This window comes from Camelina sativa, chromosome 20 (genome assembly GCF_030686135.1).
Source record: "Camelina sativa cultivar CO46 ecotype springtype chromosome 20, ASM3068613v1".
NCBI lineage: Eukaryota > Viridiplantae > Streptophyta > Magnoliopsida > Brassicales > Brassicaceae > Camelina > Camelina sativa.
In genome coordinates this window covers 4,101,015-4,113,864 of record NC_141899.1, presented here as the reverse complement: position 1 = coordinate 4,113,864, position 12,850 = coordinate 4,101,015, and the positions used below count along the sequence as shown (strand labels likewise).

The following is a 12,850-nucleotide window of genomic DNA, read 5'->3' as shown; positions in this document are numbered from 1 at the left end:
TCCAAAGAGTTGTCAATTTGATACCAAATGGGCTCATAAGTAGATATAGAACAACAACAGCAACTCAGAATTTTCTGAAGATAACTTTTTCATAAATGGAAAACAAAGTTCGCTACCGATAAGCTGATGAGCCTTATACATACAAAATATAAAAAGAAACCACCCCCCTAATTCCCAAAAACTACCATTTTCTCCACCGAGCTTACGTTTAATACATTAATGAGGCCAACCATTTTTAAGATGCTTCCACATTTCACCCCCCATCTACTCCTGCCTAAACAACAACAGTTAATCAAAACAAAAACATAAGTGAGATTTTTTAGATCCTTCTAGTCAGCTTATGGGTTAGCCAGAATCAAGAAGTTGAAGTTGAAGTTGTATCCCTTAGAAACGATAAAAACTTGACTGATTAGGACAATCTTGACTCATCAAGAAGTTGGTTTTAGTAAGACTGATTATTAGGCCAGAGGAAGAACTCAGCCGGATTTGGCGCCATTAGTCCCATTGATCCCTGAACGTTGGAGTTGTTATTAGACCCGGTCGAGTCAGAAGCTGCATTCGCAGGAAAATGCTGGAAAAAGTTCTGTTGCTGCTGCTGCTGCTGCTGCTGCTGCTGTTGCTGTTGCTGTTGTTGTTGGTGATGGTAAAGGGCAGCTGCTTCAAAAGGGATTCCACAAGGAATGATCTGTTGAGACTGAACCGCTGAGTTAGGACAAAGAGCGAAGTTAATGCTACTGTGATTCGGAGATGACTGAAGCTGAAGCTGTTGTTGCTGCTGCTGCTGCTGTTGCTGGAAATGATGAAGTTGATGACCGAGGATTGGTTTTTGCTCTGATGAAGCAGCTTCTAAAGAGAGCTTAAGACGTTTAGCTGCACCACCAATGGGAAGTGCACTCTTCATGATGGCTTCAACGTCGTAACGGTTCATCTCAAAGTTAGTTACAGCGTTTATTCCTCTGAATTTGATTGCTGCTATGTCGTAGGCCTCAGCAGCTTCCTCTTCCGTCGCTACAACAAACACCACAACTCAACTTAATAACAACAGATGATGGTTTTTAACCTATCTTTAAGACCAAGTTTTGTTGATTTACTTACCAAAGGTTCCAAGGTAAAGATCTTTATTCCCGGCAACACGGCCAATCCTTGCTTGCCAACGTCCTTGTTGATGATGCCTTGTCACACCTCGGTATATCGAAGCTCCTCTAGAGAAACCGCTACTCTTCCTGTATTATATTGGTTTTTAACCTCAAGTTAGTATCAAAGAAACATACTCAAACTATTAGTTACACTCTGAAAAGTTTTTGCTTTTGGACTTACCTCCTGAGGGAGGCAATGAACTCTTGCTTGGTCATGTGCTTCATGTCCTCCAATTCTTTCGAGTAATTGGTAATCTACAAAACCATTAGAATGGATTAGTAAAGAGTTGACTAATGTATGTAAATTAACTACAAACGGATAAATTCAGAAGAGGAGTAAGAAGGTATTTATTTACAGGGAAATTGGTGGTAGCAGTAGCATTCCAGTATTTAAGCGCCGCTAAATCGTAAGCACGAGCTGCCTTATCCTCTTTGTCATATCCACCTGAATCATTAACAAATTTAAGACACCATATATATACATATTCAACATTACTTACACAGCTTCAGATTGAGATATTTGTTCTTACCCAAGTATACTGTTGATTCAAAGCAGAGCCAAAATGCATCCCCATATCGAGTAGCACATGCCAAAAGAGAGTACAAGACTTAGCCAAATTTCTAAAGACGTTTAAATTACTAGTTCTATTATGCAAAAATGATGCTAAGGCACATTAGTTGTCAACCATTATATTAACATTTTAAGAATGTCACTATACCAGTCTAATGAATACTCAGAAAGCAAAAGTGAGAGAATTTGAAAATAAAACGAAAAAAGAGCATAGAAGTGTTGGATGTGGTCAAACCCTTAGATCCCCACTCTTGTTTGTGGTGCGTACTGGTAGCCCAAAGCAAAAAAATATATAAATAAAGCAAAAGCCACTGAGAATATTCAGACTTTGCTTTGTTGATGTGAACACTACACATAAATCAATCTGACACCTTATGGACAGCAGAAACACTAGACCCAACTCTCTGAAAATTTTCATTAATAAATTTTTGAAATCCCTGATATCTTTCTTCAGTGTAAGTAACACCATATTTTGCACTCAAAATCAATATCTAATCGACCTTAAGTACTACTCTTTCACTATACCTACAAGCTAAAACTGATGAAAAACAGTCCAATGGTCTCACATCACACTCCTGCATAGAACATCAAATCATAAATACATATGCTAACACTTAGAGAGAGAGAGAGTAGTAATATGTAGGAGGATTAGAGAGAGGGTCAAAGTGGGTCCAAAAACATGTCAATCAAGAAACAGAGATTTGCATCATATAGGCAATGCCATGAGGACCCCATCTAATGTACCTTTAGGCTTTAGTATGTGTAATAGTGTGAAATGAAAGGAAAAAGAAAAATGTAATAAAGACAAAGGAACAAAATGGCGGCACCCTTCTGCTAAATATATGAAAAATCAACAACAACAGCTATATTTTATATACATTTTTTTTTTCCAGAGTCCTGACTCAAAAGTATTGTCAAGTTTAAAAAAAAACTTTGGCTCCCCTTCACAAATACAAATCACCACCCAAAGTTCTATCAATCATAATATAAAGATATAGACATATCAATAGAAATAAAGAAAAAGGTAAAGCTTCTTTTGAATCTTGCATTCAATTTCTTTGTCCTACTATACTTCACACTCTACTACTATATCCTTCTTAAACCCACTTAATAAACATCAGACAAACCCGGTTTGTTCCACTTCAGAGACATGAGAGAACAAATAAACTCAAAAATGCAAATAGTGAAATCAATTAAAAATGAATTGAATGAGAGCAAAAAAAAAATATACCTTGACGACCTTTCCTGGCCTGACCTTCTCTCCTACAGCTATTATCCCATAGATGAGCTTCATATCTTCCCGTCCATCTATGTCTGCATATCAATCAATCACATTAGTACTTTTGCACTTAAACTAATAGTAATAAGTAACCTTCAAGTCTTTGACCAAAAGGTCAAATAATAACACAAATCACAAAACAGTTTAATTAATTAAATTTCCCTAATCACAACAAAACTGCCTTGGATTCTTCTTGTCTTAATAGAATTAAATTAACTTACCGAGTAACACCTCTGTAAATCGAAGTCCTTTGTCCAAACGTATCAGCAATCTTCTTATTAGAACAATCCGATGTTTCAACAGCCACGATTGGCTTCTCTTTCTCAGATTCTGTCTTGTTCTCGTTGTTGTGTTCGTTGTTGTTGTTTCTCTCACCACGGTAATGATGATTAGTAATCTCATTATCATTACGGTGCTGATTAGTACTGTTGTTGTTAACGTTAACCGCAAGTGACAAAGCTCCACCAGTGTTGGTAGATCCACCGTGAAACCCTAGGTCCGGTCCGGAAGAAGATTCAACAACGTGACCCAAATACTCTCCAGCGAGATGAGTCCTTCCGATAGAAGCAGAGTCATCGACTTCAGAACCGGAGTTTGTAGAGAAAGCGGTTTGAAAACCGGCCATGGTTTTGAAATCGTGGTGATCAGAGTAGAACCCGGTTTGGTTATGGTGGTTTTGGTGGTGGTGACGTGGATCGTAGATTTGAGTGAGGGAAGAGTCTTGTGTTTCGGTTTGACTGTTGTCTGAGTAACGGACCATCGAAGAAGAGTCACCGAGAAAATCTTCGAGCTTAGGGATGTGACTCTGAGAATGATGAGACTGTGGGTCTACGAACGTTGTTAAGATTGTTGAATCCGCCATTGAAGCTGCTGCTGCTAACTGAGCTTCTTCTTTGAAAAACTCTTGTGGCTTTTGATTCGTCCAACCTATAAAAGTTGATGGCTTTAGATACATACGTACATACCCAGAAGATTTAGAAAAGCAAAATCGAATTTTTATTTTTTGGGTTAAGAAGATCAAAGAAGAAAAGATCAAAGACTCAGGAGGAGAAGAAAATAAAAATTAGATTTTTTTTTTTGTTTTTGGTTTTTCTTATGCTATTCTCGGGAAACAGACAAAAGTCAGAGAGAAAACACGAGGGGGTGGGGAGAGGAGGCTGAGTTAAGCAAACACGGTTATAGGGGTGGGGGATACGCTACAACAACCAAGTCGGTTACTACTCAGTCAGAGAGAGGGCTATACTTACACACCTCCTCCTATGTACTGTTAATTTCAATCATTATTCAAAAAAAAAAAAAAAAAGAGAAGAAGGGTACCATAGAAATTATCGAGGAGATAAGGAGAAGAGGAAGCGGCGGAAGAAGCGTCATAGGAGACAAACTGAGACTGATCAGATGACCTCAACATCTCCATTGGTGACAGAGAAAACGTTAACCAGTTCGTCATCGGAGCCATCTCTAGTTTCTTTCCTTCTTTCTGCTTTTTATAGTATACTACTTTTTTTTTCTCTCTCTCTCTCTCTCTTGTTTGTTCTTCTTCTTCTTTGGTAAATAAATCGTCTGCTGAGCTGAGATTAAAATAAGTAAAAAAAAAGTTAGGATGAGAAAAAGAGAGAATGGGAACGCCTACAAAATTCTAATGTGTGGTGGATACTGGAGAAAAGGACAAAGATGATTTAAGAAGAAACCCAGAAATAAAGGTTGTTTTTTTTTTCCCTTTTCTTTTCCTATGTGGTGTTATATATATCAAAAAAATACAAACCTGATTTAAGCGTTACACTGACTCTATAAGCTTGTTGAGCATTTGTTTGTGGAAGAAGACTAGATGTGAGAAAACGATAATCACGAGGTGTATATATTATCTCAGAAGATCTTATTGCATGTGTTTTGGATAAAAACAAAGAGAGATCAAAGAGAGCAAATGCATGTAAACCGGTGTGTCTGAGATTTATAAATGAGAAGGTAATAAGAAAGGAAAAAAGAAGCCGAAGCAGAAGCTCTTTATGGAACGTCTCAGACGTATACTTATAAAGAAAAAATATATAATATAGTTTATTTATAAAAAGATACAAAAGTTGCAGTAGAGAGAGAGAGAATGTGCATGTAGAGAGTTTAGGAGAGAGAGAGAAAAAGTAGAAGCGGTTTCTTCTGTGTCGTCCGGCGTAATACCGGAGGGGATTTTTAGAGAGAGAGCGATGTATCTCTATATTTTACTTATATATTAAGCTTTTTAATTTTAACTTTTTCCTGATTATTTTATGATATGACTAACATATATAAGACGTATCTTACTTAATTCGTTTTGTAATGTAATAAACAGTTACACAATATTTTGTTCCGACTCATGACCTTTTGACTATCACTTAAAACTATTTAAGAAAAACAAAATAAAAACAAATGTGACTTAAATTTCGGGGGAAAAAAAAGAAGAATGTCACTTTATCAGTATGAGTTGTAAATTTCTTTAGTACTTTCCCAACGTTTTAAATATTTAAATTACTAATTTGTTTGGAATTTTTAGTTAGACAACATAATTTTTTTTTTTGCCTGTTGGCAATACTTTTACTTTTTTTTTTTCTGTATTTGATAGTTGTGAAATTCAACTTTGTTTGTTTAATGAATGTGTGACGCGTGGCCATATAATTTTGTGAATTTTTTTTGAAAAAATTCTTCATATAAGTTATAAGATATATATTCAGTTTAGAAACTAATGTAGGGTTCATCAATATTTTATCTATAATTTATATACGAAATATTTAATAAATATCTCAATCGATGTTATTTTGGATTTTTCTTCGCACGTGGATTCTATGTCAGATTGGCCTAACGGCAAAATTAACAAAGTTACTAAATAAACATATTTTGTATATTTAAGCACAAAATCATAAATTTATATTGTATAGAATTTAAATATTTTAAAAGTTTATGTATGTTTAAGCACAATCAATAATCTAATGTATGAATTGAACATATTGTAATTATCTAGATATGAAAAAACCGTTTTTCAAACTACAACTGCCGAAGCACAAACGTAACAATCTGTTCTTGTTAGTCATTTGTCAAGTTTTCCACCAATAGTTTAGCATTCTAGCATCTGAACTCGAGTCAGGTATCTAAAAGAACACTTCACTACTTCATAGTGTAACATTCCATATTAACATTTTCTATCTCATATATATTCTCTAATATCATATTTGATACTCATATACTCAATATTCATAGCAAACTGCATATCAAAATTCCATATTTTGATCATCCGCACAATCATATTTTTGACTTTGCAATGTACAAGGTCGATCGACAAACATCACATCATCTCAACAGCGAAGAAATGAGCATTCTTTTATCATGAGTAAAATGGTAACTATTACGATTACCTCAAAAATGCAAGCGTAAGAAAGAAAAATTCAAGTGATTCATGTTCGAAAGTTCGGAAGAAGACAATGAAAATCATGTCAGTATAGGATTCCGTTATGATTGTTCAAGTGGATTAATAAAATTTTTATCAAATAAACCTTGAGTACGTTTATGTTTTCAGTTTATTATCATGCTTTCGTTTTACATGTGAAGTTTTAATTAATCTATATACTATAACATTTTTTTAACAAACAGACACATTAGTATTTACGTCAATTTTGTAATCATGTTTACTGGAAAAAGAATAACAATCACTAAATGTTTATCGCGTGAACACCAAAACGAGTAATACGTTTCTAATTTTCCTTTCTATTAAATGGTGTTCTATATTTCTACTACGTTCTAATATTAACTTGATAGTATTAGTTTGCAGAGTCGTGTGATGGTATTTATAATTTTTTATAATTATCGTAAATGATGTTTGTGGTGTAGTTTACTTAACTTACTTAGTTTTGGGTTAGTAAAAACTAAAAAGTAAGTAAAGTAAAGTAAACTAGCTACCATATTAATAGAGTGGAAAAATTAATTTCGATTTGACTCTATGTATTTTATTCCGCATATATTATTTAGTATAGTTATTTATTTATAAACCTTAAAAATAGTCATTTTAGTTTTTTTTTTTCAATAGACTACCAATTTCTATAGTCTATGAAAAATGTTTAGTTGTGGAGGTGGTGACTTTTTAATAGCACTGCGGAGGAGAAATTTTGTCTAGAACACGGTCGCAAAAGATCTGGGACTGGGAGGCGATACGAGAATTTACAAAGTTACCCCTAAACTCCAAACCAAACCACTAGTTGTTTCCACGCTCTCCACTTGTCGTACATGCATTGTCTCCCCATCTTTTTCATTTTTAACCCACCCAACCTGATTTTACTCTTCCGGGTCGGTCTGGTTTTCTTAGCTTTGTTTTTTTTTAACTCGGCTACGGCTTTGTCGTTTATTTCCAGTTTAACCCCTCGGTAATTAATATTTCATATTTTAGCTACACACTTACACAGCATTCAACCTACTTTTTTCATTCGGGGGTAGATTTTTTAAGGTCTTGCATGACAAATTGACAATTCATATTACTTTGTATACTAAAACCATACAATTTAGTCGTACGTGATAAGATCGAAAGCGTGTAGTGTTCAATTAGTCTAGATTTTTTTTAACCATTATGTATGAAAAAGAAAAATACAGTATATGTATTATATGAAACTTTATAAGATAATTGTAAATTCGTGATAAATGAAAGGCTCAAACCTTAATTTACAATAGCAATATAAAAAAGTAAAGTTTTAAGAGGGTAATAGAGTAGCTAGGATGCAAAAGTGAGAACTAATTAAAACAAGAACAACACTAGCTAGCTATACCTTTTGGGTCAAAGAAAATGGTCAAGTTCCCTGGTAAAACAATAATATTGGGTCGCGCGGTTAAATAACATTTTCTTGCATACTGTATAATAAATCAAATCGAAAAACTTTAATTATTACTACTAAGTATATTAGTTAAAAAAATATGGTAAATGCTGAAAGAAGTTGAGAGTTCGAGAAACAAAAAAGAAAAGGCTTGTGGGGAACAACCCGCCAGATGAGGAGGCGGGTTTCCTCTGTAAATAACGAAGCAAAAAAAAAAAAAAGAGTAATTAAATTAAGGAGAACCAAAAAAAAGGTAAGGCCCAGCAATTAAGGCACGTGATTAGGGCTTTCATGTCGTATTATTTTATGTATCTATAGATCATCTCGTATCCTATACTTCTACTTTATTCAACCTCCAATATCTCCCAACTTTATATATATTGTTTTAAAATTTTAACTAGATTTTAACCTGCGATACACCGCAGATATATAATTTTTATTATAATTTATATTTATATTGCATCTATTTGTTAAATATTGGATGATTTATAAATAGAGAAATAACTAAATTTTCTGATTATGGTGCGGATAAATGTTTATATTATTTTTTAAACCCGCAATACATTTCATTATCATTTGTTTGTTATATTTAGTTTGTTTTGTTTAGTGTTTGAGATTCTATTTTGATTTTTAGTTATTATAAAAGAAAATAAAGGATCTAAATACATAATAAGTAATTTATATGTTGTGATTAAGTCACATTTTTCCTAATGATTTAATTATTTTACACAATCTTAGTTAAATTAACTTGATTTTATGTCAAATATTCTAATATTAGTAGTATTGATAAATAATTAAATGAGGATTTAACCCATGTTAACACAAATTTAATAGTATTTATTAATTACAACATATTCTCTTTATAACTCATTCACTATATAACTACATTATATAGTATTTTAAACTTTTTAACTTTACATATTTGTAATAATTAAAATTTTATTAAATTTATATATGTTAATTATAATATTTAAATAAATGTCAATCGAATTTTTTCTTATGTTAAGAGTCAAAGCTCACAGGTTTTGAAAAACAAAATGGGAATCAAATTGTTATTTTCTTTGTTTGCGAATAATTCAGATATAGAATATCTTCAAAACACAATATAATATATGAGTAAAAGTATAATAGTTTCTATTTTCATATTGATTGTTGTTACTTATTTAGTTGGAATGAAATGTAAAATATTTAAGAAACAAAATCTGTAGTAATGTTAGTTTTAGAAATTTTTTAAGGGTTAATGTTATAAATAACTTTTTAAATAAATAAAACTAAAAGGACATAACGCAAAATGTACTTAAAAAATGTTAATATAGATATGTAGTTTAATTTGTATATGTCCCTTAGATTTTAAACAAATATCTACCCGTCTTTGATAGATGAAGAGATTATTTTACTTTACCATTATTAATTTTGGCTAATTTTCCAAAAATATATGAACAAACGCAATCAAAACTTTGTAAGATACCTAGCTAATCAAGCATCTTTCAGATAGTACAACGAAAACAATAATCAATGGATCTTTGCAGGTTCTTGCATGATTATTTGCATCAATCATATGCTTGCATGGTCACATATAATCAGATAGTACAACCAAAACAACAATCAATGTATGACTGATTATATGCACCAATTAATTGTTAGTTCGAAATGAGATGAGATCTTCTTAGACATGAGATCTTAGACATACAGATAAATGAACGTTGACACGCTTGATTCGCGTAATGGACGTGTGTGACTCGGTCCACCGATATGGAAACACACAAGTTTGGTCGAGTCGCTTTATATATCAATGTGAACCAGCATGCCTACAGATAGACGGACACGACAATGAAAAGTACCATGTCCGTTGACCGATGGGTTGACCATCATTTGGATTCTTGGCTTGCTGGTGATGGATTCGGACTGATTACGAGTGCATGTCTTGATGGGCAATTTGACATATAATTCTTCAAAACCTTTTATAGCTAATAAAATGATATGTAGTTGTCATCATAATTTCAAGATTCACTTCCGTTTAGAAGCTATTTCTTTCCTATTTTGCTTATATAAATTGGAGAAAATAATATCAATTAGTTGGTTTTTATTCATTTATCGATTTTTATACTTTTATATATTTTTCGTTTTAGAATTCTTTCAAAATTTTAGAGTCAAAAATATGCTGAAATATGATGATATACTTTATCTTTTTTTTTTTTGTTTTTTTGTCAACATGATATACTTGATCGAAATAGTTGAAATCTTATTTTTAATTTATTAAAACATGTTAAAAAAATACAATGTTGCTCATCAGTGATCCTTTGACAAAAAAAGTTGATGGTCAATAGCGAATTTGACAAGTATATTAAGTACAAATAGAATAACATAAACCGTAATCAGAGATTGTCGTTCATACTCAAACGTAGAAGCCAGTTCACGAAAGAAAGAAAGAAAGAATACGTTAAAATTGTGCGAGATCATCATGGGTGTTTCTGTTTAAAAATTCAATGGGGGACGTGTGGCCTCTCGTTAGGGTTCTGGCCATAATGACGTGGCATTATAGCCATTAACAGGTATTGGTGATACATTCGGTTACATACATTAATAAAAATACCTAAACATTTATCCTTGCTTGTTATTGTCCTTATACTCAACTCAAAGTTTATTCATTTTAAAAATATTTTTGTTCTCTAATTATTTGGCTCTTTGGAAGACTTTGCTTTAAAATCTCCTAATTGCATGTGAAATCACACGTGGGGATGGTCACACCTGCCCCTTTTGTATCGAATGTAAAAACCCTCTGACGATACAATTACAAGCTCCGAAGAACCTTTATAACACAATACAATATAAAAGTATAATAATCTTATTGGAACACCGAACACATGTATATAGTAATTCTTTGCAAATCATATTTAGAAAGAGCCACGTCATCACACGTGGCTGAATCTAGCACCTTGAGAGGATAAGCACATGCTTCCACATTAGCTTCCTCTTTCGCCCTTTTGAATCACAACTATATCATATAGTATGATTCTATCACACGTAGGTACGTAAGAGCATCATTACTGGGGAGTGCTCTATGAGTTACTCTCCTATTTATGGCTCAAAAGAAAATAAAAAACCCATAATATTCCCTAATAATCCGAGAATCGTTACTTCAGGAAGGAGGTGGAGTAACCCTATAAGTAACGCATACGTGTCAGCTTTAGATTAGTTGTAGGATAAATATATTACAAAAAATTTATTTTCTTGTTTTTTTTTTCTTTTCCGACCCTTCTCTCTTTTCTTCTCTGTCGATGTTAACGACAATGGATTCTTCTTTTCTCAATTCATTCTCTCGATCTCGAGATTGGGATCTCCGGTTAGTTTAATTATGGCGTTTCTTTAACAAATCTCCGGTTTCGGAGCTTTCGAACGATCTTCTCCTCCGGGGCTAGTTGATTGAGACGGCATTTCCAATCTCCGATTTTCCAATAACAGTGATCATCTCCTCGTTTCTTCATGGGATAAGGTTAGTGCCTAGTCAAAAACCCCCTTTCTACTTTGTCTTTGATTTGACTCCAACAGTCCCCTTTATCTGAAGATAATTTTCTTCTTCTTCTTCTTCTTCTGGGTTTGTTTTGAATCTAAGCGTGTGAGGTTGTATGATGTGAGCACCAATTCGTTGCGAGGCGAGTTCTTACACGGCGGAGCAGTACTCGATTGCTGTTTTCACGATGACTTCTCCGGCTTTAGTGTTGGCGCCGATTACAAAGTCAGAAGGTACTCTTCTCTTCTCTTAAATTCTCTCCGCTAAGCTATTATTGTTCGTTTGAAATGAGGATTTTTGTGGTGATGTAGAACAAAGCTCTTGAGTTGATTTATTTCTCTTTATATTGATAAGTGACGGCTATGCAAATTTCGTGGTGTTCTCTGGTTATACCGCAGGATTGTTTTCAATGTTGGCAAAGAGGACATTTTGGGAACGCATGACAAACCAGTGCGCTGTGTTGAGTATTCTCATTGCTCTGTCTTACATTGTGATCTTTAACAACACTTCCATTTCCCCTAGGCTCATGAAATGTATTTGTGAACAATGGTTTTATCTTTTAGGACATGTTTAACATGGGGAACAACAATGCCATTCTTTCTGTTAATACTTGTATTGAGATGGTTTTGAGCTGTGTTAAGGTGAATAAGCTTAGGGAATGTTTTGATGTTGTGCTACTCGATGTGTGACTAAATGGATCGTTTGCAGGTTCTGATTTTTCAAAACTGCAGGCTATGGTTTAAAATGCAGGTTCTGGTTTTAAAGTTTCATGTTTTGGTTGTAGATGAGCTCAGAAACAACTTCAAAACTGGCAGAACAAAGAGCTACAAATGGAGAATTTCTCAGCTTCAAAACATTTCCATGATGCTTGGCAATAAGGCGAAATCACATAAGCTTTGTATCAAGATCTTTCCAAGCCTGAGTTTGAAGCTTTTCTACCTGAGCTTTTTTCATTTCCTTTCAATGTCCTTTTCCTTGTCTACATTCTAGTTTTCCATTGTTGAATTACTTGCAAGAGTGTGTGTCAAGTTTAAATTCAAAACACTTGTACACAAAATTAATAATGATTGAGCAACTTCTTTGGGTTCTCTAGTGGAGGGATGATTTTGCTAAAGTTCTCTTAGGATTATTTTAATTAATTTAGTATTTATTATATGATTATTTAATTTGTGAGAAACTTAGGATGGTTTCTCCACTAATGATGGTAAGTACGTAGTTGTATTTGTATATCATCAATATCAATATGTTATCACTTTATTATACTGATCATATCATAGTTTTCCTTTCATCCAATAGTATAATCCGATTTTGTTGAAATTGACCAAATATATTCTCTTTGGTTGGTATAAGTGATTGATTTATATGGATTCCATATTCACTTTATGTTATTTAACAAGAAAATAAACTCCAAGATATCTTGCTAAAATATGTTAGGTGACAGTTGCAGACGGTCTTCAATAAGTATGATGATCTTACAATAATTTGGATAACACATTAATTTTTTTCAATCATTGACAAATACATGCAAAAAAT

General features: G+C 33.2%; 1 protein-coding gene and 1 long non-coding RNA gene across 4 annotated transcripts; one reads left to right on the top strand and one right to left on the bottom strand.

Moving 5' to 3' along the window:
- Nucleotides 1-70: 70 nt before the first annotated feature.
- LOC104769258 (AP2-like ethylene-responsive transcription factor AIL6) lies at nucleotides 71-5,235 on the bottom strand. 2 transcript variants are annotated; one of them, XM_010493422.3, is made up of 9 exons: nucleotides 4,749-5,136; nucleotides 4,304-4,554; nucleotides 3,208-3,913; nucleotides 2,939-3,021; nucleotides 1,667-1,675; nucleotides 1,493-1,581; nucleotides 1,318-1,391; nucleotides 1,096-1,223; nucleotides 71-1,008 (listed from the first exon to the last, which is right to left on the bottom strand). In XM_010493422.3, exons 2-9 carry the CDS (start codon nucleotides 4,440-4,442, stop codon nucleotides 443-445), a joined length of 1,794 nt encoding a protein of 597 aa, XP_010491724.2. In that variant the 5' UTR covers nucleotides 4,443-4,554; nucleotides 4,749-5,136; the 3' UTR covers nucleotides 71-442. The 2 variants fall into 2 exon arrangements, with proteins under 2 accessions (XP_010491724.2, XP_087361675.1); XM_087505549.1 differs by lacking the exon at nucleotides 1,667-1,675 and having other exon boundaries at nucleotides 4,749-5,235.
- A 5,804-nt stretch (nucleotides 5,236-11,039) lies between these two features.
- On the top strand, nucleotides 11,040-12,431 carry LOC104769256 (uncharacterized). Of its 2 annotated transcripts, none has more exons than XR_764351.3 (5): nucleotides 11,040-11,299; nucleotides 11,420-11,550; nucleotides 11,716-11,776; nucleotides 11,881-11,958; nucleotides 12,102-12,431. It is a non-coding gene; the product is annotated as an uncharacterized LOC104769256 (long non-coding RNA). The 2 variants fall into 2 exon arrangements; XR_002036953.2 differs by having other exon boundaries at nucleotides 11,881-12,025.
- The last annotated feature ends 419 nt before the right edge of the window (nucleotides 12,432-12,850 follow it).

Bases quoted from the DNA above. Each gene is read 5' to 3' on its own strand.
- LOC104769258 (XM_010493422.3), bottom strand. From the start codon at position 4,442: ATGGCTCCGATGACGAACTGGTTAACGTTTTCTCTGTCACCAATGGAG. The intron at 1,224-1,317 runs GTAAGTCCAAAA...AATATAATACAG, and splicing joins TTCATTGCCTCCCTCAGGAG to GAAGAGTAGCGGTTTCTCTA. The intron at 1,009-1,095 runs GTAAGTAAATCA...TGTTTGTTGTAG, and splicing joins TCTTTACCTTGGAACCTTTG to CGACGGAAGAGGAAGCTGCT.